This window comes from Melospiza georgiana, chromosome Z, assembly GCF_028018845.1.
Source record: "Melospiza georgiana isolate bMelGeo1 chromosome Z, bMelGeo1.pri, whole genome shotgun sequence".
NCBI lineage: Eukaryota > Metazoa > Chordata > Aves > Passeriformes > Passerellidae > Melospiza > Melospiza georgiana.
The window spans coordinates 65,475,801-65,500,492 of NC_080465.1; the positions used below are offsets into that span (position 1 = coordinate 65,475,801).

Sequence of the window (24,692 nt, forward strand, 5' to 3'; positions counted from 1 at the left end):
CAGAGAACACATGTGATCAGTATATCTGATAAACTTGTCAATGCCTTTTTAAAACAGGATTCCCCAATCTATTCTATTCAACTCTACTCTCTCCTTTCCTTTTTCACTGTTTCAAGTAGAGTCTTGATAAGACAGAGATACAAGCAGCTGTGTATAGCTAGCTCAGGCTACAACTAATTTGTGCAGAAAAAAATTAAATCAGGAGGTAAATTATTTCATGATTGCTCATTCCCAACAGAGTGGGGCATCATTCTGAAGAAAATATCAAATAATTGGTTTCAGACCATGTCAGACACATGCAATTCCCTTCTCTAATGGCTATGTGAGGTAGGACTAGGCCTCAGGGGTCACCAAAGAACTGAAAATAGCTTAGTGCCAGGCGCAGCAATAGAGAGAGCAAGCACATAGGAAATGAAGTGGCAATAAGTGCAATCTATAGGGGAAATGTGCTTCACTTGGAATTTAATGTATTGGCTTAGAATCTGGCAGTAAGCCATGCAACAATTGTTTACATTTCTGTCAGCATCTGCATCTGTTCTGCTTTGTAAATGGCACTTATCTTTGAGTGAGTAAATGGTGGAATCAATAACAACTGTTAAGGGATTTCCTTTTTTTTTTTCATATTCCATAAAAATTCACGCTACAGACAATGTAGCCTTAGATTAATAAGAAACAGACATTAACAGGGTCAAAGGGATTTGTTTAGGAACATTTTATAGCTTCTTGGGTTTGCAGTAATTGTATGCATGTGACTTGAATGTATCTTGTAACATATACAAATTAAACTGTTTAAAAAATGCTAGCTTGCAGTAATGAAGATGATTTTTTATAATTATCGTAAGTACTGTGTATAGAAAACTGCTGGCACTGTTTGTAATAATTTAGTTCCATGCAATACTGTGTATTACATCTGCTATGCAGAAATACTAAGTTGCTTTTTACAGTATAAGCAAGTTAACGATTATATCCAGCAATACCAATTATTTAAACCTAGCAGTTGCATTAAAAATTGTATACCAACACGCAGTTTGAGAAAACTGTGAGCAGATGTCCATAAAAATTGAATATATCTTTACTAAATGCAAATGAAAGAATAATACAACTTATGTACAAGCTCTGTTTAGGAGATAGTGTGCAGATGAACGCTGTCATAAATCCAAAGTTCTTATAATAGTTATGGCATCACTTAAAAGTTAATATCGCTGACACCTGAGGAACACATTATTGTTAATGGAATTTATGAATGTAACTCCCTGTGCAAGGCTTTGAAAATTTACCTCTTGGAACACCCCTATATACAGTGACTGTCAGCAGCTAAGTTTGTTTTGCTTTATTAGGCTATTTCTTTCTGGATTTTAGCAAAATGGTAATTCCATTTATTACGTATGGAGGTTGTAGTTAGATTTTAAATTTAATGTTGCACTTCTGATGTTTTTATTTTCTTCCTTATATAGCTTTATTGAATGAAATCCCTGACATTGCCTACTTGTGTCCATAGCAGAACAATACTGTAGATCTATCTTACATGAAATCAAGCCTTAGAAATGGGGACAGATGAATGATACTTACTGTATTGTGTATTGGGAAAGCATGTTATAGTATAATTGTTTAAGAGGGTTTTAGACCCTTGGCTCCTGCTCAGAGAAATCCCTGCTGTAATCATTGAAGAAAACAGTCATCAGGTTGCTTTGCAAGGATTCCACCATGAGTCTCAGAAGCAGTTTAGCCATGTGGCCCTGCAGAGTGAGTAGTAAAGGCTAATTAATCTGAGAGCAACGTTGTCAAAATGTAGTTATTCTTTACCATTTAGAGCCAGCTCACTTCTGATGCAGATATTTCTGTGGCACACCTTATTGTGTCAGATACCTGGAGGAGTTGAAATTATCAGAATTAGGCACTCATTTTTTGAGATCTGGTAAATTCAAAGTTATTTAAAACATTTGAGATGCCATGCTCATTAAAAAAAAAATGAAGAGAAAATAATAACGAAAGTTACATTTAGCTTATTAGTCTCATTCATACATGTTTTCTTATGCCTTTTGAGATCTTCAGTGCCTCCAGGCTATAACCAAGGGAGTTGGAACACTTTTTTTAATGGTTTCAAGAGCTACAGAATTGAGGAAAGTATCACTTCTGAAACTTGCTATAAAATCACAAGTTAGCAGATATACACAGGTCATGTAGATCTAGCTCAGCCTTATTTCTTATGCATCTTCCTTTTCAAAGATGAGGAAAATCTTTAAAAGTGCTAAGATAAAGGCAGATACCTTGCTACTGAATTTAGGTACTTAGGAGAAGGTCAGGTACAATAATCAAGTGCCTTATAGAATGCCTTTCACTTTATGTTGCTTGAAAAATGCTTTAATTAACTTATTAGCTGTCTTAGAATTCATATGGGCACCTCTCAACTTCATCACTGGTGAAGTGAAATTCTATGATACCATCTGTCCAGCTACATCCAGCCAAATGGTCTCTGGTAAAATGGACAGCTTTATTCTTCGACAAGGGTGACATGTCCTTCAGATCTTAGGAAAATTTCTTCAGCTTCAATTCTGCTAAAATGAAAGGCCAAACCTGAAAATAGTACCCCTAGTTTCTCCGGTGTTGTATAACTGCATCAGCTGCCTTGGCATCAGCACACGAACCTTGCATAAATTGATAGACACCCTTCTTTTGGGCATTCTTTTTCTATTAGAAAAATAGAAACTCTCTCTAAGAGTAATATTGTTTGGGTTGACAGACTTCTGGTGCCCATTTTTTGATAGTTGGAGTAGTAAATGAGCATGCTTGAAGAAATTAAATATCCTTTGAGTCCCCTCTGCCTCTATGTGGTTGGAACTCAAGAGTACAGATTATCTAAATTGCATGGAAGTTTTGAACTTATTCTTTTGCTTCATTCCAGTTTTGTGTAAGGAACCATCAAGATTGATTTACTTGCTACAAATCAGCGCAGTGCAGGTTCATGTTAATTCAAGTAATCTTTTAGTCTTCTCCCTCCTATCCCCCCAGAAAGAACTACAGAAACCTCAAGTACTCTCTTTTTCCTCTTAGCAAAATAGTTGTTCTATCCTCCATGAAGCAGAAAGACAGTTTCCCTGTTTTTCTGAGGTCTTTGTCTGAAAATTCAAGTCCTTAAGAGCTATGCAGCAAAGCCTTGTATGCATTAGTGAGCCTGAAGACCCTGACCAGCCTTTTCAGGGACCTTCACCGCAGCCTGCCCATGAGATCTATTTCACCTGCACCCGGGTCCTCAGTCCCTGCTTGAACTACATCACAGATGTCCTGGTGTTCATCTACTGTTGATTCAATTTTCCTGCCATGAGCTTGAACCTGCCTTATCACCATGGTTCCACTGAGTGTTCACTGAACTCTGCCTGACTTGTGGTTACCTTCACCAGGCCAGATCCAGACTCAAAAGGGTGAATTAGCTTCCTGATTTGACCTCAGATTTGTGTCATCACCATTAACTTGGCTGATGATCTGTACTGTTGGTTGAAACCTGTCATGTTAGGATCTGCCTTACTCAGGATCTGCATGACTGGGCCCTGGCTGGCAAGGAGCCTGTCCTGCTGGCTGTATTGTCATGCTTGTTCCTCAAGTAGGAGCCAGACTTCAGTGGTCCCTGACACTGTGCTTGGTTTGAATCTTTTCTGTTGTAGTTTAAGATAGCTCATTTTCCTGACTTAGGATATTTCTGCTAGCAGATTTGGCCTCCAGAGCAGTTTAGGAATTATCAGCATAGGCATTGGTTTTGTACAGCAGTGGTGTGATCCTTGTTTTGCAGAGACGGAAGCCCGGGGCTATGTTCAGGAGCTCAGAACCTTTTTTTACTCCTCTGTATTTGTTTAGGTCCTGATCTCAACTTTTTTGTTGAGCAATATTTGTAAATCAGCTTATTGGCACATTGGCCAAGGCTGTAGAATGCACTTTACCTCTCTATAGCCTCTGTACCAGCCTTTCTGTCCCTTTTCAGAAATTCTTCTCTCCAGGTATTGCTTTAGCAGAAAGCCAACATATCCTGTTGTTAGGAGGTACTAAGAGGTCCTGTTTATGTTTGTCTGTATTCAGAGATCCTGCTGCAGCTATTTCCTTGTACAGAGACTTAATGAATTAAAGTCAGACATGCAGAAAAAATCAAATTTAGAAGAATGATAGTAGTAAATTGCAGGTGGTTCAGGAAGGAAGCTGGTTTGTATCATGTAACTTTCTCCATTTCCTTTCTATCCTGCAGTGTGACCATGTTCACAGGGGTCTTAGGATGAGGGAAGAGATGACGATCTGACTCCATGTTTCAGAAGGCTTGATTTATTATTTTATGATATATATTATATTAAAACTATACTAAAAGAATAGAAGAAAGAATTTCATCAGAAGGCTAGCTAAGAATAGAATAGGAAAGAATGATAACAAAGGCTGTCCAAGCCAGCTGGGCTGTGATTGGCCATTAATTAGAAACAACCAACATGGGCCAATCAAAGATCTGCCTGTTCCATTCCACAGCAGCAGATAATCATTGTTTACATTTTGTTCCTGAGGCCTCTCAGCTTCTCAGGAGGAAAAATGGTAAGGAAAGGATTTTTTATAAAAGATGTCTGTGACACTGCAGTTAGACTGGATGCCATTTCTTGCTGATTCGCCGCTGGCTGAGATCAGCTTCATGGACTTTCAGCCACACTGTGTATTGTCCTCTGTGGATTAGATAGAATGCTAACAACAATTTCAGACCATTTTCATAATGGAGGGGTGCACAGTGTCACCTGGCTAAATGAGTTATATTAGTTTTCTGACCTAACCCTCCAAGTCATGATCCGTTTGGTAACATTTTCAGAGTAAGCATACTCCACTTTGTGAATATGGCAAATTTTCCTCCAAACAGGTTGATGTCACTGAGGTTTTGTTGAACATATATCACAGCCTTCATGTCTATTTCACATCTGTCCACATGGAGACATGTTCTCTTCATGACAATCTTCTGCAGAGTTTATAAACCTGTTATGAGGTGTTCTCTATGTCATCGCATGGGCTGCCTCGCTCTTGGCGAAGCACACAGTTCTTAAAGGTTTTTGTCCTGTGGTTGTCCAGTCAGAACAATGTCAGAAAAGAGGTGCCTTTTCATTCTACTCTGCTAAAAAATGGACAGTGATGTGCTTGTTTAAGCAGGCTGGTCAATGTTCTTCAAAATTAAATGCTGCTATCAGTATTTTAAACCTAATGATCTGGATGTATAGAAGTCAAACTTTGGATAATCAGGTATGTGCACACTACTTGAGCATCAAGCCCTAAATAAATTAATTGTCATTTCTGAGAAACAATAAAACTGAAATATATTCTGAATTATCATTAAAAGTAAAAGTTTTTACTTTTTCTGAGTTTGGTAATGTATTCTAAGGACAGCATTACTGTGGTATACCTTTGTTTTCTACACCCACTTGCTTTCAATCTAATAAGGACAATATCATTTGAGGGAATCAAATAAGTGGACTGTTTCCTTGTTCCTCCATAGACAGGGCAGAAATATCACAAAGTTTTGAAATTATAGGCGGTGGAACTAATGTTGTGTTCATTTTTAGGATGTGTTTTGTGGTTCTTACACTGCAGACTCAGGCAGTCTTTTCATGTCAATTAAACTCAGATTATATTCTCTAGTTTTCAGGTAAGGAGTAAAATTCTGTGAATGTGATTTTTTTGTAGGTTTAAGACTTAAAATTAGAAATCCAGTGATAGATTTGCTGTTTACTCATTATTCAGAGAGGAAAGACACTAACAAAGGCATTTATGCATAACTCTCTTGACATTCTTAGAAATGCAAGGAAGTAACATGAATACATCTGTTTGGAACTTGGAAGAAATTCAGATGTGGATGCAAAACCTGCAGTCCAATCGCTAATGCTGTAAAACTGGAATGGCATATTATGGAATTAGCTCTTCTACTTAGATCTAAGTCTATTTAAAAGTGATTTGTAAATGCCTAAAAAATATTTAGAAACTTTGAGGGAAAAGGAAGGTACGAAGTACTTAAAATTTGCAAAGGCCAGAAAGATTTCACACATAAAAGTACATTCAATCAATTTCTTTTTGTATTCATCTTTCAGAGCTTCCCTTTCAAACTACTCTGACTTTCCCATTGACACTTTCCAGAATAACTTTTCTGCTGGTGTTACATCTGCAACAGAACTGTGTAGGACTATGGTATCAGCTCACCATAATTTGCATAGAAGAGCAAACTTGTTACACTTATAGACATTATAAAATTAAAGTACTTAAACCCATGTGGTTTGGTAATACTGCATTGGAAACGTCTCGGAATCATTTATAGTCTGACTGTGCTGAAATCAGAGTTCCCTAGTTGATGTGACATGATTATATGTTATGAGTGCATGTGTTAACCTTTCAAAATAAAATGTTCGGTTTCTTCTTTTAAATACCAAATGCTTATAGTGATATTACTTGCTGATATTTGCTCACTGACAGTCTCACTTGTTTTCAAACCCCACATATTTAAAGTTGTGGAGTGTTAGATTGATGTTTCTTTCACTCAAATGTCATATTCATCAACTGTATTGTGCTAGCAGATTGTTAAACAGACAAGGTGACTTGCAGAGTGACAAGTGATGTGATGTCCCAAACCATTAAAATACAGTAATGATGTGTTTTTTTGCCTTTCGGCTTTTGCAACACAGTGGGTTTTCTGTAAAACACAGGTGAGAACATTCCTGAGTAAATCCATTGCATGGAAAAATTCCTAGTTAATGAGTAACAAAACCTGGAAGTCAATTGGAGTCTCACAGATGATGGAGAAGTTCTGAAGACTTAGGAAAAAATAATGTAACAGTATTTTATAATGAGAAAAAATACATTATGTTATAAGGAAAGTTAAATTGCTTGATGTATTGCACTGTCTTACATAATCGGTTTTGCAGTATTGTTTGGTTTTTTCTGCTATAATTAAAGCTATTTTATAATTTTACTTGAATAGCCTCCCAGGAATACCACAGGAAAGGACGGAACTTCTGCTTAACCTTATATCAACTCAAATGTCTTTCTCAACTTATCAAACTCTTCTTATTAATGGAGGAAAAAATTGAAGAGCTCTCTACAGAATTTCTGCTGCTGCCTTCATTTACAGAGAGGAATAAGAATGTTCAAGGTAATGAATGATTGTCCTGATTTATTGGTTTATTTTGTGCAAAAGAATAATTTTATGCTATTTTCAACATTAATTACCTAATTTGTGTCATCATATTTTTCAAATAAATGTGTTTCCATATCCACTGAAAAAGCTTTTGAAATGTGCAGATTTACATTTGAGCACGCTGACTTGTAGAAAAGAACTGATTGCTGTGTATAAAGATGTGATGTACTAACTGTAGATATTAATGGAGAGCCATGGTGAAAAACTATCAAACACTGCAACAAGATATCTCCTACTGGATTCTCTATAAAATCCTATGTCTCATATAGGACACAACAATACTCAGTCTGAATTCTTTGAAACTGACTTTTTCTGAACTTGTCCTTGAAAACTGCCTTTTTCAAGAGAGAAAAGCAAATACGTTAATATCAGTTTAGTTGATCTTAGTGTACGTGAAACTAACTGCTAAAGGATATAGTCCATGTTTAACCTGTATTTCTCACACTTACTCATATTAACTATGTTTACTAGCATGCTTATCTCACTGGCTTCAGTGGCTATGTTACAGAAGGAGGTCCTACATCAGTAAAATGATCCAGCTTCAAGTTTGCATTTGCTATAGGTTCAAAGCTCACTTTTTTTTCATCTAATTGTATTCAGTAGAACCAGGTATCGTGAAAATTCAGGTGAATAACACTTTCCAGGAGTATTCTCACAAATGTTCTACTCTGCTGCTTCTGCCAGTGGAGACTCCAAGCCATGAGAGAGAAGTGGTTTCAAGAGCTTTGATTTTATTGCAGAGAAATATCAGACCAGAAATGAGGCCAGGCTGCTCAGGGAGAGAGGATAGGTGAAATCAAATGTTCACTATCTCTATAGTCAAGCTGCAGGCTGAGGAGAAAGGTGTTTTGGGATTGATGTAGTCTCAGAATACTACATTGACAAAAATAAAAATATTAAATAACATGAGTTCTAAGGCACACAGTTTGTTGTTGTATTCTCCACCTGTAATATTGAAACTCCAAAATAAAAAATACAGGTTAACGTATATTTTTTTAGAATATATGTCAAAGCTCTAATAAAATACGCATTCAAATTCCATTTTTGCTGACTTCAATGACTTCAGTGACTTCAATGTATTTCTGCCTCCTTCACTCAGTTTTATTAATTCTCAAGAAATGTTACGCTATTATACATTATAATTTATGTTTTATGGACTTGATTCTACAAAGAGGTTTTAAAATAAACTTGTAGACTTTTCCTCATGTGTTGAGCAGGGTATGCACTCAGTAAGGACAATGGTAAATGTACTTTTTATTACTGTATTATGTGAGAGTGTGTAAAAACAATCAAGACATCTCAAATGGGAAATTTATTTGATATTTATATGATTATATTCTAAGGCATGTGGTCTCCAGTCATTCAGAGGACTTAACAATTTCAAGATTAGCAAGAAACATTTTGCTTTCCCGGAAGTAAAAATTATCCTGCTTAATTAATTAATAAATTTTTCTCCAAGCTTAATTTCATACAGAACTATTTCTCCAAAGAGTGTTAAGCCACTTTCTTTGAGAAGTATTCTTTTAGAGTAATCATATCTATAGCAAGTTAATTCTTAATTGGTATCTCTACTTAAAATCTCAAATCTGAATGCGAAATATTATTAGATCTTGTAGGAGGCAGTCTTTTGGTAAAAGGTCCATTCCAGAAAAAAACATAGAATTCATTTTACCCTGAAAAACAAGTGAGGGTAAATATTTTTCAGATGCTTTTAATGAAGTCTCAGACATACATTATTTTTTTTAGAGTTGCTGTTGTGATCAGGTGATTCTATTCACGGAACTGTTCTCCATATGTTTACAGATAGTTTGTGGAAAGATATGTCCAGAGAAATTTTTAACAAGAGGTCTGACTAGAAGAAAGGTTTATTTTCATATTGTTGGAAATCTCAGTTGTAGTGAAGTGAAAGATGATTTGATGTGGTAGAATGAAAGCTATGTTCCCAGTAGTTCCAGGTTACCTAAAAGAGTTTAAGATTTTCCCTGTTAATGTCCTGTATTGGGTTGATAATTTTATTTTTTTCACTGATGATGGCCGAGTTTTTTTAAAAGAAGTGTTGGTTAAAATCCTTGTTTTATTTTCATCAGAACACATTGTAGCATATGACTAGACAATAAAATGGCCATCTTCAGTACTTATTTTGAAGCCTTATTACTAGAAATCTTGTTTAATTTGGCAGAGTCAAGATGTAGATGTGTCGGAAGCAACTTTAAATTAGCTTGTGTACAAAGGTCAGGTTCACAGTGCAGCACCAGCTGCAGAACCAGCCTAAGAAGCAGAGTGCATTAGCCCAGACTGAATGGAGTGCTGATGGTGCTAGAAAGTTACCCATAGTCTCAATGGGTTCAGGCTAGGTTGGGTATATCCAACCTACCCCTCAGTGTCTGCAGTGAGGGATATCTGAGGTGTCAGTGCTCTGCAAGTAGTACTGCTGGCAAACTGAGGAAAGATGGCCAATTCATAAAAGGTAGGTGAATGTCCAAGTCACCTAAAGTCTCCCTAGGCAATGCGTAGACAGAAGCCTTGTACTTGTTTCCTTTATGCTTTGGTTGCTTTTAGTATTCACGAGAGACAATCTATGTAGCTCACACAGAGGTGCAACAAAAGTAATGGTTTTTTCTTGTGCTGGTGTCAAGTGGTGTATTTATGTGAATAGCTGCTTCAATGTCAATTGATTTTTTGTTTTATATTCTGTAGTACTTCAATTTTGATATTTAGAACATGTATAAAGTTCCATCAGAAACAAAGTAGTTCTTTGGATGGTTCCTCTTTATAAAGATTTTTTTGTCCCAAAGATGGCTTCTGAGTTTTATCTAAACCAGACGGTTTCTTGGCCCTCATTTTTCCCTAAACCCAGCAATGACAAAGAGCAACGGCTGCATAAATTGGATGTAAGAAGAACACTTAGGGTTTATCACAGAAGAATCAAAGATTTCATATCTTCTGACAGATTGTTTGTTCTCTTAGGGGGTCTTAAGAGGGGTCAAATGGCTTCTAAGAGTTGCTTAGCTAGATGGTTAAGGGATTGTATTAGAGAGGCGTATGTAGTTAAGGGTAAAGAGGCTCCCAGGGTTTGTAAAGCTCATTACACTAGGACTATAGCTGCTTCTTGGGCGGAGAGGTCGAAGGCTTCCACATTGGAAATTTGCAAGGTGGCCACCTGGGCTTCTCTTCTTACTTTTTCATTGCATTATTGCTTGGATGTAGTCTCTTCTGCAGATTCTGCTTTTGGTAGGAGGTTGCTTGTGAACCAAAAAAAGAACAGTGAAGAAAAGAAAGACATGTAGTTCAGAGTTCTAGCTGGCAACAAGACAAGTTTCTTTGCAGCGTGCACAATGGAATCCTATGAAGACCAATTTAGGCCGTTGAAAATAGATGTTAGAGGGAAGTACTGCCTACCAGTGTTCTCTGATGGTAACCCCATGGCAGACAATAGCACCAAAGGAAACAGTGAACCAGAGTGAACTCTGTAGGGAGATGGATGTAGAGAGTTTTTAGGTGATACAGATAGGTCTCTGAGTTCAGTTTGAGTTCTTTATCTGGTATCTTCTGGAATATATTCAGAATCCTCATTTTCACAAATTACTTTGCATAGATTGGAGAAAAGAATTCTCTGAATTGCATTTTCCACTCTAACTTCTTTTCACTGTTCTTTCCAATTCTTCATGATTTTATTTTTTGACTTTACCAGCAATAACTTAGTGTTCCTTAATATGTATACATCAAGATTTGAGCTTGATTTAAAACTGTATTTGTGTTATCTAAGCAGAGGTTTTTTAAAAGATAGTGTAAATACACATTTTATCTACTACCGATATGTTCTTCAAGTTTTCCTTTAAATCAAAATTAGGAGAAAATCATGCAAAGTTCTTGGACAAACAAGTGATGGTATGGTTTTGTTCCACCCCTTAACAGTAGTGTGACATCTGGGCAAGGCTGCTACTCTGCCTTTCGGAGAATAGGTATCTGTGTTTTTTCTATAGCTTACAGGACATTAATTCACAATGACGCATAACTTTGTTCCACTACAGGCATTGGATTTCATAAAATTATAGGAGTAACCATCCCCAGTTTTTTCTGGACTATTTAACCCTTTCATCTGCTGGTATCTTGTCATACCTACTGTGATGAGATAGTCTACTTAAGTTGAGTAGTTTACATTCAGTTGAAATTAATGAGAAGTTCTAACATACCTAGTACTTCCAGCATCACAGCTTCTCTTTGAAGCAATCAGGAACGTGATTGTCTACAATCAAGTGTTAAGCAAGAGACTTGAGTTTTGAACTCTGACAAATAGCATTCTCTTTCCATCTTAAAGTTAGATTTTTCTTTCCTCTTGGGTTTTCAGGAGCCTCTTGTTAAGACTTCTAAAAAATCAAAAATATCTAATGTGCTTTCATCTGTCTTACTTTTTTTTCCCCATTTCAGTGAGAAAGGTGAACTTGGGACAGATCAGATAATGAATACCAAGAAAGTTTTTCTCCAATGGAGTGCTTGAAAACACTGTGGGTGAAGTTGTCAAGTCCTTAGGTTTACAAGCTCTGTCGCAGGGGACTGGGAAGATTTGCAGAGGTCCTTCCTTCACACTTTAAAGAAAAATGCTTAACTCTATATCCATTTCTGGAAAGTGTAATAAAAGGAATGTAGAATAAAATTTTTGAGGTACATCCTCCTAACAGACTTTTATTGCAAAGTTGCAGTATTGCAAAATTTGCAATTGTAGATTAAAAAAAGTTGTGATTTTTGCTTTGGTGTCAACATAATGCATTCAAGTATCTTCTTTTACAAATACACAGCTTCAATCAATCCACAGTGATGATGAATTTAAACTAGGAGGACAATATGATTTCAGAGGTACATTTTCTGCATCTGGGTTAGTACAGTTTTCTCAGAATAGTACAACAAGTAAAAAGTTCATTATTGAAGATAGATAGCAGAAGATGTTTTTGACCCATAGTTAGTCGGGGATTTTTTAATTGTTATTTATATTTCTGGAGGAATGGTTCTTTTTACTTCTGCAAGATGTATTATTTCCAGCATGTTTTCAATAAGAGTTCCGACTGAGCTGGCTGAATCCAATTTGTAAGCTACTTTGCTAGCACTGATACTTAGCTAATACACAGATAGTGAGTAGTTCATACAAAAGCTTTCCTTGATATTTTGCTATTCTCTGCTGCATGCAAGACAGTGTCACAATGACTGTTCTTATAGCCCTAAATGCTATAAAAGTAGGAAAGCTGTGGAATTCTATAGAAAAAAAAATTAATAGAACTTCTTATAAAAAGTAAAAATAGTTATCTTTAAAATGCAAGAGGTGTCACTGTCATTCTTTGGTCTTTGTAACCACCATTACAAAACCAGAAAATTACTGAATTGGAGAAAGAAATAAATAGATAAAGGGGACCTAGGCAAACAATTATTTTGAAGAGAAGAGTAATCCCAGACAAATTTTAATACACACAAGGAAAGGTGGCTGAAGCGTTTTGATTTTAAGTGTAGCACTGGATATTATAATCTTGTTCTCATTATGTACAATCAAAGTTATTAAAACTGCCTGGTTGATAAACTAAAGAAAATACAGAAATTATGAGCATTCCGTCAGACTAGATGTTTGTAGAACATCGATTTCAAGAAAGACAAAGCAAGGATTTGTGGTTAATCCAGTCTTCCCCAATAATCAAGAATGCTGAAGGTTTAGAATATGCTCTGGAAAAGAAGCAAATATGAGAAAATTATGTTTTTCTTCAGCCACCATCTTCTTTTACAACATTCACTTTTTTCAGCTCTCTTTCTGCAAATTCTTTTCTCTAAACAAGTGATCCCTCTCTGTCAGGGTCCATCCTAGTGGACAGATGACCTGATGGTTCGTAGGAATGATCTCAGAGTGCAAAGACCAACACGGTACAAGGGGGTTTGCAGTGATAATCAAATCAAATGTGGTTTTATTGAAATAACTACAGCAAAAATGCGATAGAGGGATTAAGGGAGAGAAAAAGAGAGAGAAAGAAAGAAAGAGGAGAGAGGGAGGGGATATAGCTACCAACGCAGAGACGAAGTCCTTTGGTCCAGTCCAGCCGAGGGTCCACCTGCTACGCTGGGGAGATCTCAAAGGCTCTAGCTAGCTCAGAGGATTTTATTACTGAAAATTGGTGGGGGGGAAACAGATACAATAGAGAACAGATATAACAGGTAGTTTATGTTCTCAGCAGTAAATGAGAGCCATTGTTTTCTTGCTCCAGTGGCCACAGTCTGCGGGCAAACATCTCGCTTCGGTCAGCTTGCCTCCCCACACACCTCCCCCGGGCTGGGGGTTTCAGTCTCAGTCCTTGGAAGGAGCAGAGGGGCCTTTTAGGAGTTTCACGTCTCAGTCCTTGGTGGAGAATCTTCTCACATCTCTGTCTGTCTGTCACGGTGGTTGTAAAACAGGCGAGGGTCTTCTGTGGGAGACCACCTGAGACTCAGGAGAAGTCCAGCCAGGCTGAGAGGTGGGACAGCTTCCAGAGCTGCTATTGTTGCAAACGGGGCATGGTGCCCTCTTCTTAGCATACAGCAAACACACTTATGAAAACAATAGCTTAACACTGAACTTTCAGGTCTCAGGGCCCATGGTGTGTGACTTTTCTCCTTCAGAGCCAGATATAGACAGGGGGGGTGGTTTTCTCTTCAGTGGTCTCCCCAGGACAATCGAGAGGCAGATGAGGGAAAATTCTGACAGACTCTCACACTCTCCCATGTGTGAGGAATTTAATTTAAAATTTATTTTAATTTAATTAAGAAATGTAAATTTAAGGTGGAAAGCATCCCTCTCCCATGTGAGAGGGATCACATGCATTTCTTTCTATGTGCAAAAGCAGTTTAATATGTGCTATTTAAAGAGAGAAGTCAGAGGATTCGTCTAGATAGGTATGGTTCCTTCAACCCATGCCTGTCTTTCTCTCTGCAGTGGCAAGCTAATTTGGGCTGAGTAGCAGCTGTACCTTAAATAAAGCTGTGCTTCTCTTTCCCAGGAGAGTTTGTTGATTAGGGCAAGACAGTCAGAAGACAAGTTGTAAGGCCCTAAAATCCTTACTTGATGAGACACTTGAAAGGGCTTGTGGTTTTTCATGGTTAGACACACAGACAAATACCAGCAAGATATTCTCAAGAGGTCAAAACAACCTTACTGGCAACTTTGGAATATCAAGGAACTTTGGCAAAACGTTTAGGCCAGCATTCAATCAACATAAAACACTTTTCAAAGCATTAACTTAGCTCATTTGACTTTGCAAGCTCTAAGGCTGTTCAATTCTAAGCTACTCAAAATTTCCAAGAAGAGGGAATTAAAAGAAGAAAGAGAGAAAGGCAGAAATTATATAGAAAAGAACAAACATAATTACCACTCCAGGTTCCAGCGAAGTGGTATGAATCTCTCATAGAGATTCAAAGAGTAGATAGGGTCAAGACATGCTGACCTTGTTTCAGGTTAAACACCCTTTGGCTTTCCTGGGCCCTTCCCCAGGTGGGAGTTTGAGTCATCTGGCCTCTCTGGGGCTGAACTGGGGCTCCAGGGACTGAGTGTGGAGCATTGTCTGCAATGCTAGGGATTGGTGGTCACTGTGGGACTGGGATACAGGCTCTGGAGGGTGGAGTATATGGAGGAATGTTCTGCCTCACCAGAACAAGGCCTGACCTGCCGCTTTCCCTCATACACACCCCCAAAACATTTTGAGCAAACATTCCTTCCAGTCTCTCACACAAGTGGGGAATTCACAGGACAGAAAGAGTGTAATTTGTTATCCGTCTCTGAGGACATAGTGTTAGAGAGGAAGGTTGTAGTAGCACGTGAAGAGCAGAGGCTCTGCAGGGGGATGTGGCTAAGCGTATGATGTTCAATACAAAGTGGGAAGGTGACCCTTGCTAGCTGAAGGTTAAAACAAGGAAGAAGATGGCCTTAGCCAACCATACCCAGATGAGATCTGGGGAAATCAAAAACTTGAGAAACCAAAGGAAGTCAGTAAAATATGGGAGACTTGAACCTGGGGCATCTTTGAGAAGACCAGTGAAATTTTTGATGTGTGTATGCCTAAATGCACAAGCATAGATACATATGAGTATAAAGCAGGAGTGCCCAGACTGTTAATTAGAAAAGGAGGTGGGATAATCTAGTCGAACACATTAATTTAATAATGAAGGAGCCTGTTAAATGACTGGTGTGCGTGTAAGCTTCATTTGGATCTTTGCCTGTGGTTCTGGAGTCAAAAATCTACCATCAGGTAGATACCTATTTATCTCAGCTATGAGTACTTAACAAGTAAGGCAGCAATTCTGTGAATACACAAGGATTTCAGCTTAAATGTTTAAGGTTTTCTTTGAAGTCTTGACATAAAAAGTTATAAATAGCAGATCTAAGTGGTGAAAATAATACAAGAATATGAATGTATAGAAGCTTACTTGTGGTTATAGATAGAATGAGACGTTATATCTATAAAAAAGGAGAATTGAAAGGAAAAAAAGGTAAATTTAAGATAGAAAGCACCTTAGAAAATAGGAAATATAAAATAGAAAATAGGAAAAATATCCAGTCAGTTAGACTATTAGTTGGGTTTTTTAAATTCTGGAAATTTTTTAAATTTCTAAAGAAAACTGTTAGAAACTTTATCATAAAATACATTAAAACATGCTGGGAAAAACCCAGTAAGTTTCTGGTTTTGTCTATAATGATGAGTATCGGAGAGTTGGATGGCCTGGATAATATCTTTTGGTTTTATGTTCTACCATTTTATCTTTCATTTTACACCAGCATAAATCTGTCAATGTCTTAGGAAAATGCAAACAAAAATGGTATTTGGGAAAAAAACTCCAAATGTTTGGGAAAAAAAAACCCAAAACAGACAAAGAAACCCCACAAAAACATCAAAGCTCTACAATGTTGTATAAGTGTATGAAAAACAGTGTTTATTTTCAGAATGCAAATCAATTAAGGGAAAGCTTAAATCTACTTTGGATAAATTAAACCCAATGCTGGAAATTTCACAGGGAGAGAAAAGCTCTTTAAACCTTGGCCATGTACTACTGTTAGTTTCAGATCACTGAAGACCTCCAAGGTTATGCCTGGAAGATAATCTTTGACAATGTTTTGATAGCACCTGGTCATTTAAAATCTCTTTTAATTTCATATGACGTACATTACTTTAGGAATATTTGCACCAGTCTTGTTTATGCTACAAGACAGATTTTTAAAATAAATATTGTTTGGTGTTATCCTTGTATCTCTTTGTTCTATTCTCTCACAGAATCACAAAAAGGTTGGGGTTGCAAGGGATCTTTGGTATTAATATTGTCCAACAATCCCTGCTCAAGCAAGGCCTCTAGAGCAAATTGCCCACAGTTATGCTCAGATAGCTTTTGAGTATCTCCAAGGATAGAGATTCCATGTCCTCTCTGGACAGCCTTACAGTGCTTGGTCACCTTCACAGTAAAAAAAGCATTTTCTGATGTTCAGAGGAAACCTCCTGGCTTTATGTCTGTTTGGGCCTGTGACCACTGGCCCTGTCTTTGTGGAAGACTGATTCTGACCTCTTTGAACTGAAGCCATGCTGAATGCTCCTGATGAATTCTTTGTAATGCACCTGGAAATGCCTCTGTTACCTTCCTTGGGGTTGAAGTGAGGTTGACAAGACTCTGATTCCCTGAGTCCTTCTCCTTGCCCTTTTTGAAAATAGGAATAACATTTCCTTTCTTCTAGCCTTTGGGCTCTTCTCCCAGTTGTCATGACTGATCAAAAATTATTGAGAGTGGCCTTGCAATGACACCTGCCAGCTCCCTCCACACTTAGGTGTGGGTGCATCCCAGGAGGTGCATCCCAGGAGAGCCCAAGGGGTTCAGTATGTTTGCTTAGTTGTTCTCAGATGATCCTCTGAGGTCATCTGATCCTCTTTCACCTGGAGTACATCTTCCTTGCTTCAACCTTACCTCCTGGTCTCTGGTGTCGGGGATTCCTGAAGGCTGGTCTTGATAGTAAATACTGAGTTGGAGAAGACGTTCATTATCTCAACCTTTTCCATAACTATGTTACCAGGTCCCCCATCTTGTTGAGCAATGGGCTCATGTTTTCTCTAGTCTTCCGTTTATCACCTGTCTACTTAGAGAAGCCCTTCTTGTCCTTGACAACCTTGGCGAAATTAGTTGCATCTGAGCTCTATCTTCCTTGACGTTTTCCATGCTCAGGAGTTATTTATGTGTTCCTCCCGGTTACTCATCCTTACTTCCACGTTCTATATGCTTCATTATGTGTTTGAGTTTGGCTAGGCTCTTCTAGTTCATGCATGCAGGCTTTTTGCTGGCTTTTTTCAGTTCTCTTTAGATTAGCAGAGGTGAAACTTGAATTTTAATCAAATTTCTTGTTCCCAATATCTAGGGCCTTATCCCATGGGACTCTTCCAAGCAGATATTTGAAGAGGTAAAATTCTGCTTCTCTGAAGCCTGGGGCTGTGATTTGATTTTTGCCCTCCTTTGTGCTCTCAGGATCTGGAACTCCAGTATGTCATGGTCACTGCAGCCGAGGCTGCCTTGATTTTCAAATCGCCAACAAGCACCTCCATTTGTGCTTGTATCACTTGGAAGTGGAATCATCAGTACATTTCAGGAACCCAGATTTCTTGAATCACTGAGAAAAGTGAAATCAACCCCAGATACTGGTTTGTCCTTGACAAAACTGGGGCAATATCCCGTTAAGTATCCCTCTAAGATTTATGAGTGAGCTTTGTACCAGCCCTTCTTAAGGAGCTTCTCTTGTTATTTATGGTTTTATAAGCCATTATTTTGCTTATAATATCTTTACTAATTACCTGTCTTTTTATTCTTATTTCCAAATAAGTAAAAATATATTAGTGTTCAATTGATATAATTCTTTGAACAAAGAGGAGAAATTCATTTCTATGCAGCTGATCTAGAGTTATTTATCCTCCTTAAGAAGAGATGACTTCACAATCAGTATAAAAATGCATTAATGACAGAAGAAACCATATTTTACACATTATATGTGCATTTGTATAAAATACTAATACCACCAGATGTTGATCTCATCATGTTATGTAAAAGAAACTGTATATAACTTGAATTTGACTTTATAATAACATTAGTATTCCCCTACATCGTCTTGAGGATTTTTTTATGCTTCATATTGATACATGAGAAGATGTTGAAGGCTGCTGACTTTTCTACAGAATTAATCGAAACTTTGATCTCTTTTGTCATACTGTGCAGGAGTTCTGAAGAGAGCTAGTGGGGAGCTTTTAATAGGAGAAACTAGAGCAAATGAAACCAGCGTGCTTCCTGAGCAGTTACTTCAGGTAGAAGAGGTGAGTGCGAAAAGAGTCGTACACTTTGTGTGGGGTTTTCTTTTGTGTCTCCAGTGTAGGCTTTCACCATGTTCATTATAAATACCTATTGCTGTAGTTTCATTACTTCAGCTTCTGTGTTTACTTCTATGTGCAAAGTTTCAGTTTCGATGGATTAAAATCTTATGGCATTCAAAGAAGTAGTTGGTATTTAGTAGTTATTAACAGAAAAAACTGTTAACAAAATGGAAAAAAATCAGTTAAATATGATAGGTTTCTTAGTAGTATACAAATCATCTCAAAGAACCTTAAAGAAAATTAATTAAGTTCTTAGAATTTGATCATAATGGTTCTTCCTAGAGGTATAGATGTCATATAATGTCTAGTTTTTCTGATGCCATGCCAACAAACTACTGTGTAATAAGCACTGTGCTTTGTAGAATGTACATACAAGATTGTTTTTATCTGACTTCCATTTACTACAAAACACATTTTTATTATTGATTTTGTGGCACATAAATGCTCCAATTGTCTCATATTTTATAATAGTGGAATTTAATTTCTTAATGGCCTCATTTTGATGCTGAAATTTTAAAAAAATGTGCTTTGGATTGATGTGTGAAACTAATATGTATTACAAAGAAGAATATTTTAGGTAGATTAGGACGTACTTGATCCCCATTAAAAAAATTGAGGGAGTGTAAAAGTGTGTATCCATGGGGGCTGCCCCTGTGCTAGTGGGAAAAGGGAGAGGAAGGAGGACACAACTTTTAAATTGAAGTAAACTGGAAGGGCTTCACTTTGTAGCCATTCATTCACTTCCAATTTAGTATTATAGCTGGAGGAATAGTTAGAAATCTGTCTTTATTATTTTCCTACTGTGCCCTCATGGTGGAGATATTTACTGAATATCATCTTATGTAATTAAAATATATCTCTTACAGTGGTGCAATTCTCAAATGGCCATTTCTGGAAAGGTTTAAGTCTGATATAAGTCATAAGAGCAATGCAAAGTCAGATAAGTCCAAAAGTAATGATGTCCTACTGTGTCTTCTTATGGCAACTCTTACACTTCAGATTACTGCAGAAGTCTGTGTTTAAAGAAGGCAAGGAACTGATGTAAACCACAGCCAAAGCCAGCCTTGGCCTAAAACTACAAATCTCTATTTAAACATTTTAATCTTTTCTAAATCCAGTTCTAGAGAAGTGAAATACAGTGTGGCTGTACAGCTCCTCTTAAGGGTTTCCCACTGAGATTCATGGTTAGTAACTTCCAGTTGTTAACTTGCAGTGAAAATTGTTACAGGGTATATATTGCTAGATTACTTTTTATTATTACTATTGAAAATTCCTATGAATTCTTTCACTTTTTAAAGTAGAGTCGGTTAAAGATTACCAATTAAATAAAGATGAAGCATGTTGTTATAAAAGCTGTTTTGTTTAAACAGGATTCATTTTTTCTGAAAAATTTAAAGACATGTTTAATGTTGCTATGCATTTTGTTGAGTGTAAATATTACTTTAGTATGATTTCAATGCTAGCGGACTATATTTTAAATTATTTAAATAATTTCAAAATGTGATGGTTTCCTGTAATTTAATTATGGATGTGCATTTAATTTTCAGACTGTATTAACACTCAATAAGGACTTTGGAGTTATTTAATTTTAATATGTGTTTCAGCCTATTTTACTGAGTTTTGGCTGGAGAAATGCATTTAAAGACCTGTCTTCTTCTGTGGCTCACTGTATAACAATAGCAATTGAGGATTTTTCATCTAAAATTCTTCAACATGAGCAGAAAGAAGAGTTTTCAGCTGCAGGCTGTGCAATGAGTCTTGTAAACAACCAGCAAATGAGGGAGTCCTGCAGAGCAGTCCAACAGGAGGAGCAACCAAAACGAATTGCTAAGGCAGGTATCAAAAGATCTGAAGTTTGAAGGGAGACAGAATGCCAAGGCTGTTTGCCATCTACACTTTGAAGTACTTACAGTACTATTAATATTCTATATCTTATATAAATGGAATTAAAAAGAAAGTGAGAGGCATTACAATGTGAAGCTGAACACAGCTTTATACAATAGCCTATAGTTTGTACTTGAAAGCATTACCTTTTAAACTTCACTGGCATTTTTTTTCAGACAAAAAGTTCTAAAGCATTCTGATTAGTTTCTGCTCTGTTACCAAGTGGTTAGATGGGAAAATGTTGAAAGCTTTGAAATATGGCTATAGAGGGATTTCCTGTATTCATATCATTAGACATGCCATTCAACTAATTGGCATAACCAGTTAAAAAAAAATTTTGAGTTATTTGATTTGGCTGAAAGGTCATTTATTAACTAAATTCCTTTTATAAGGAAAGGTATGTTTGAAAGACTTTTTCTAGTAAGATCTACAACTATGCTAGCAGATTTGGAAGCTGTTAATGAATGCTTGCTTGAAATAACACATGAGCATTGGGGAGATAATTTTAAGGAGATTAATCTATGACTTTATGAAGAGATGACACATTTGTTTCCAAATCCGGTGTAAAGAAATGTGTTTGTGTATTTTTCAAAATAATTAGTTTAGAAAATTATCATTATTTACAAGGAATTAACCTTGTGCTTTGAATGAGCATTTAGTGACATCAAAACCAAAGGAATGCATTACTAGCATAATATGGTTTTAATTTTTCCCCTGGTATAGAATATGCAGCTTTAAAGCAGGAAGGAATGAAACAATATTTAATTAATAAATATTTATTTTCAAATTACTTTGAAAAAATGTTACTCCTCTGTTTAACAGATTAAAATATTTGTAAAGCTGAATCAATATATTTATGTTTCATGCCAATTTCGTTATTCAATCATCTGACCCTAGTGTGTATAAATTAAGCAGTACTGTCAGAATACAAATAACTTGGTGCCACATTTATTTCTCTCAGTTTTGTTCTGACATCATGGAAGAACTCGACACATTGCTTCCATTGGCTCTGGCCTGCAGAGATGATTCTCTACAGGAAATTAGAGCAAACTTTGTAGAGGCCTGCAGCAAAGTGGCAACAGCTGTTCTGGCAAGACTAGAGGAGAAAAGCAAAGATGTTCCCTTGAAGGCTCCCCTGCAAGACTTGTACGCTGCCCTTTCCACGGCGATATACGTCTTTCAGCATTTTACAATGTACAGCAATTTAATGAGAGAAACAAGCAAAAAGTATGTCCTTTTTACTTAAAATGTTTAATTAAAATGCAAATAATATGAGAGTTCATTCCATTTTGGTGATACAGTGTGCTGGTAGTTACCCAAATTGCATCATATTTTTTAGCACATGCAGTATGTGTACTATTTTATGGAAATAACTGAATCAACCTGATAGTCCACAGCAGCCATTGCAAGACAAATTATTTATGTGTAGGATCTGCATTTGATTTGCAGATCGGGGTTTTTTTTAATGATTAAATTTGAGAAAATAGGATTGTCCAGGGAACTGAATGTACTCTGCTGTCATATAAAGTGCTAGGGCCTTGATTTCCTTTTTCTGACCTTTGCAATGCCTAGTATTCATAAGATCTTCAGGACATAGCAGTCATAGAGGACAATATAAAAATACATTTCTGTTCTTTTTAACACCATATGTATTCAGACGTGAAGAAATACATACAATATAATGCATACAATACATTGTAGTTTTATAATTTAGTTTGTTATTACATGCAGAAAAAAAATTAAAGCAGATATGAAGTTGGAGTGTAAAGTCAAAGGCAGTGTTTGACCTGGGAGGAAATACAACTGCACTTGCTTTTAGGAGATTTTGTCTTAACACATTTCATTTGTACTAGGAGGCTGTTGGTCCACATATTTCCAGCCATGTGCAATTTAGAAGTAGAAACAGTGGTTTTGGGGAGGGACCCTGAAACAGCAGAATTTCTAAGAAAAGTATGATTTCTGAGTGGGTATATGCACTGTTGAGCTGCTTTCCCTCTGATGTTTTACTGTCTCTTGCATGAAGGGTATCACTTTGAGTGGAAAGTCTGACCTAAAATACTGCTCAATAATTCTACTCAGATGTATTATCAAAGAGTTTTAGTACATACCTACCAAAAGCAATTTCTGTACTCTGTGCTTACGTGTTTTTTGTCACACTCAGTGCTGATGTAATAATTGCTGATGCAAGAATGCTGCAATTAAAAACTCCAAATAAGTGAATGTCAAATGTACTTGTCTCAGAAAATAGGATGAAGTAATTTATTTCTCAGTGATTGGTTAAATGACAAGTTATAGACAAGCAGACATATTTTGAGAACTTTTGAAACAAAGATTTACAAACCTGAATGCTAGGTTCAGGACCAAGAGGAAATGAATGATTGATACCTACTAATAAAAACTATTTGCAGTACTAGGGATTGTTACCTCCTAGTGCATAGCCTTTCATTCATTGTCTTTTTAATGATTCTCTCTGAACAGACCCCTGTTCCTAGTGCCTATCCAAAAATGCCAGGAATTTATCAACACGCTCCAGTTTCAAATTACGAACTACTGCATCAGAGTTTGTGCTACGAGCATTTTACAAGATGCTGAGAGCCACTGCTGGGATGACTACAAAGCTTTTTACGAGGTATGAGGTTAAGTTTACTATGGTTCCCTTTTACAAAATGTGTTTTAGTGTTTGCCAGCTCACTGGCTAATCAGAAGCATGAGATCAGCATTGTTTTTACATAAGGATTATTGGAATGTACTATTTTGAAATATCTATTATTGCAGGCAGGTGTCTATTTAGAGATGATGTAGGAAAACATAGTCATTTAAAGATGAGATGGATTGTTACCATGGCATGTTTGTGTCATTTACTTCATAAAATATTTATTGTGTGTCAAGGTGTTTATATAGAGCTCAGTAAAGAGGACACCATCACCTTAATCTCTAAGAACTTTGCACTTCTTTTAGAAAGTGTGATATATGAAGATCTTTTTCTGGGAATTTTTTTATCTGATTCTTTGATTTTTATTTTCAATTGTTTCCCTTTTTACTTTTTGTGAGTAAAGGGTGAAACCAAGAAACATGTTCAATATAGTTACTTAAAGCATTCAGCAATATATTTTTGAAATAGCCAGTGCCATTTCACCTGCATCTTGAAGTAATGGGTCTGATCTATAGCTATAATCCTTATAATTCTGATTAAAAAATTAAGATAATTATTTCATTTATTGGATTTTTTTCCTTCATCCTAGTTAAATACAAACATAGGTTGACATACACTGTTTGAAATATTTTCACTTAATTGCAGGGTGATGTATTACATGGATTTTTAATCAATAATAACTGAAATCTACTGGAGACAAAGTCTTGTCCTTCCTTATATAATTTTCTGTGTTAGACAATTAGTGTGTTCTGTTAAGCATTTTCTAGAATTCTTACATGAGAGAAAATTCCGCCTGATAGATGTAATCTACAGTTACCATATAAGAAGCTGCTCAGTCAGTGACAAAATCTTTGCTGGACAGGGCATACAAACCATAGAGTAATTTATCAAAATGTCCGTCTCTCAAAGACAAGTAAATAAACATTTCAGTTTTGTTTGAATGATAGATGATAAGGCAGTGGGTTTTGGCAACTGCTGAATCATGGTATGATCTTCATTGTCTGTAGTGCCTGTGGTGCTGTGTCCTGTTTACTGGTGATCCAGTAACTTTACCAGTTGTCTCACAAGAAAGAATATGGAGTAGCTAAACAGTTTGATCATTACTGAGCCGAACTGATGTGTGTAGGAGGAGTGAGGAAAACCGGTGTCTCAGCTCTGTATGTTTCCAGGATTTGAGGTGTATATAATTTTACATCACTCCTCTTTTTACTGGTCCATGGGAGATGGCCCAAGGCTGGACTGTGATCTGCTCTGAGTTCCTTCAGGAGGCATACTGCAGAGCAGATGTTACTTCAGTTGATCTCTTGTAGGCATCCTAAATGGAAGAGATTGGATTAAGATCTATTGCTTGTTACAGAGGCAATTCCCTGCTGAAACTTCCAGCAGTGAGAGGTGGCTTCTTCCAGCGTAGGAGCTCAGCGGGAAGAGTGCGCCACTGGGCCAGCTCTTCAGATTATGTTTTTGAATGAAGCTCTTAGTGTAGCAGACATCTGCTGTAGCTGTGGGAACTTACGTTTTCTAACAGGCAAAGAATAAAGAATTGTCTGTTCAGAGGTAATGCTGAGTG

At 36.8% G+C, this 24,692-nt stretch overlaps 1 protein-coding gene across 3 annotated transcripts in view; it reads left to right on the forward strand.

Annotated features, from left to right (window-relative positions):
* Positions 1-24,692, forward strand: part of KIAA0825 (KIAA0825 ortholog) — a 229,143-nt gene that overhangs the window by 58,852 nt on the left and 145,599 nt on the right. For all 3 annotated transcript variants that reach the window (XM_058044253.1, XM_058044255.1, XM_058044256.1), the window contains exons 5-9: positions 6,977-7,147; positions 18,437-18,531; positions 20,193-20,420; positions 21,434-21,699; positions 22,951-23,101. In XM_058044253.1, the coding sequence (XP_057900236.1) occupies positions 6,977-7,147; positions 18,437-18,531; positions 20,193-20,420; positions 21,434-21,699; positions 22,951-23,101 (911 nt within the window). The remainder of the gene's footprint in view (positions 1-6,976; positions 7,148-18,436; positions 18,532-20,192; positions 20,421-21,433; positions 21,700-22,950; positions 23,102-24,692) is intronic.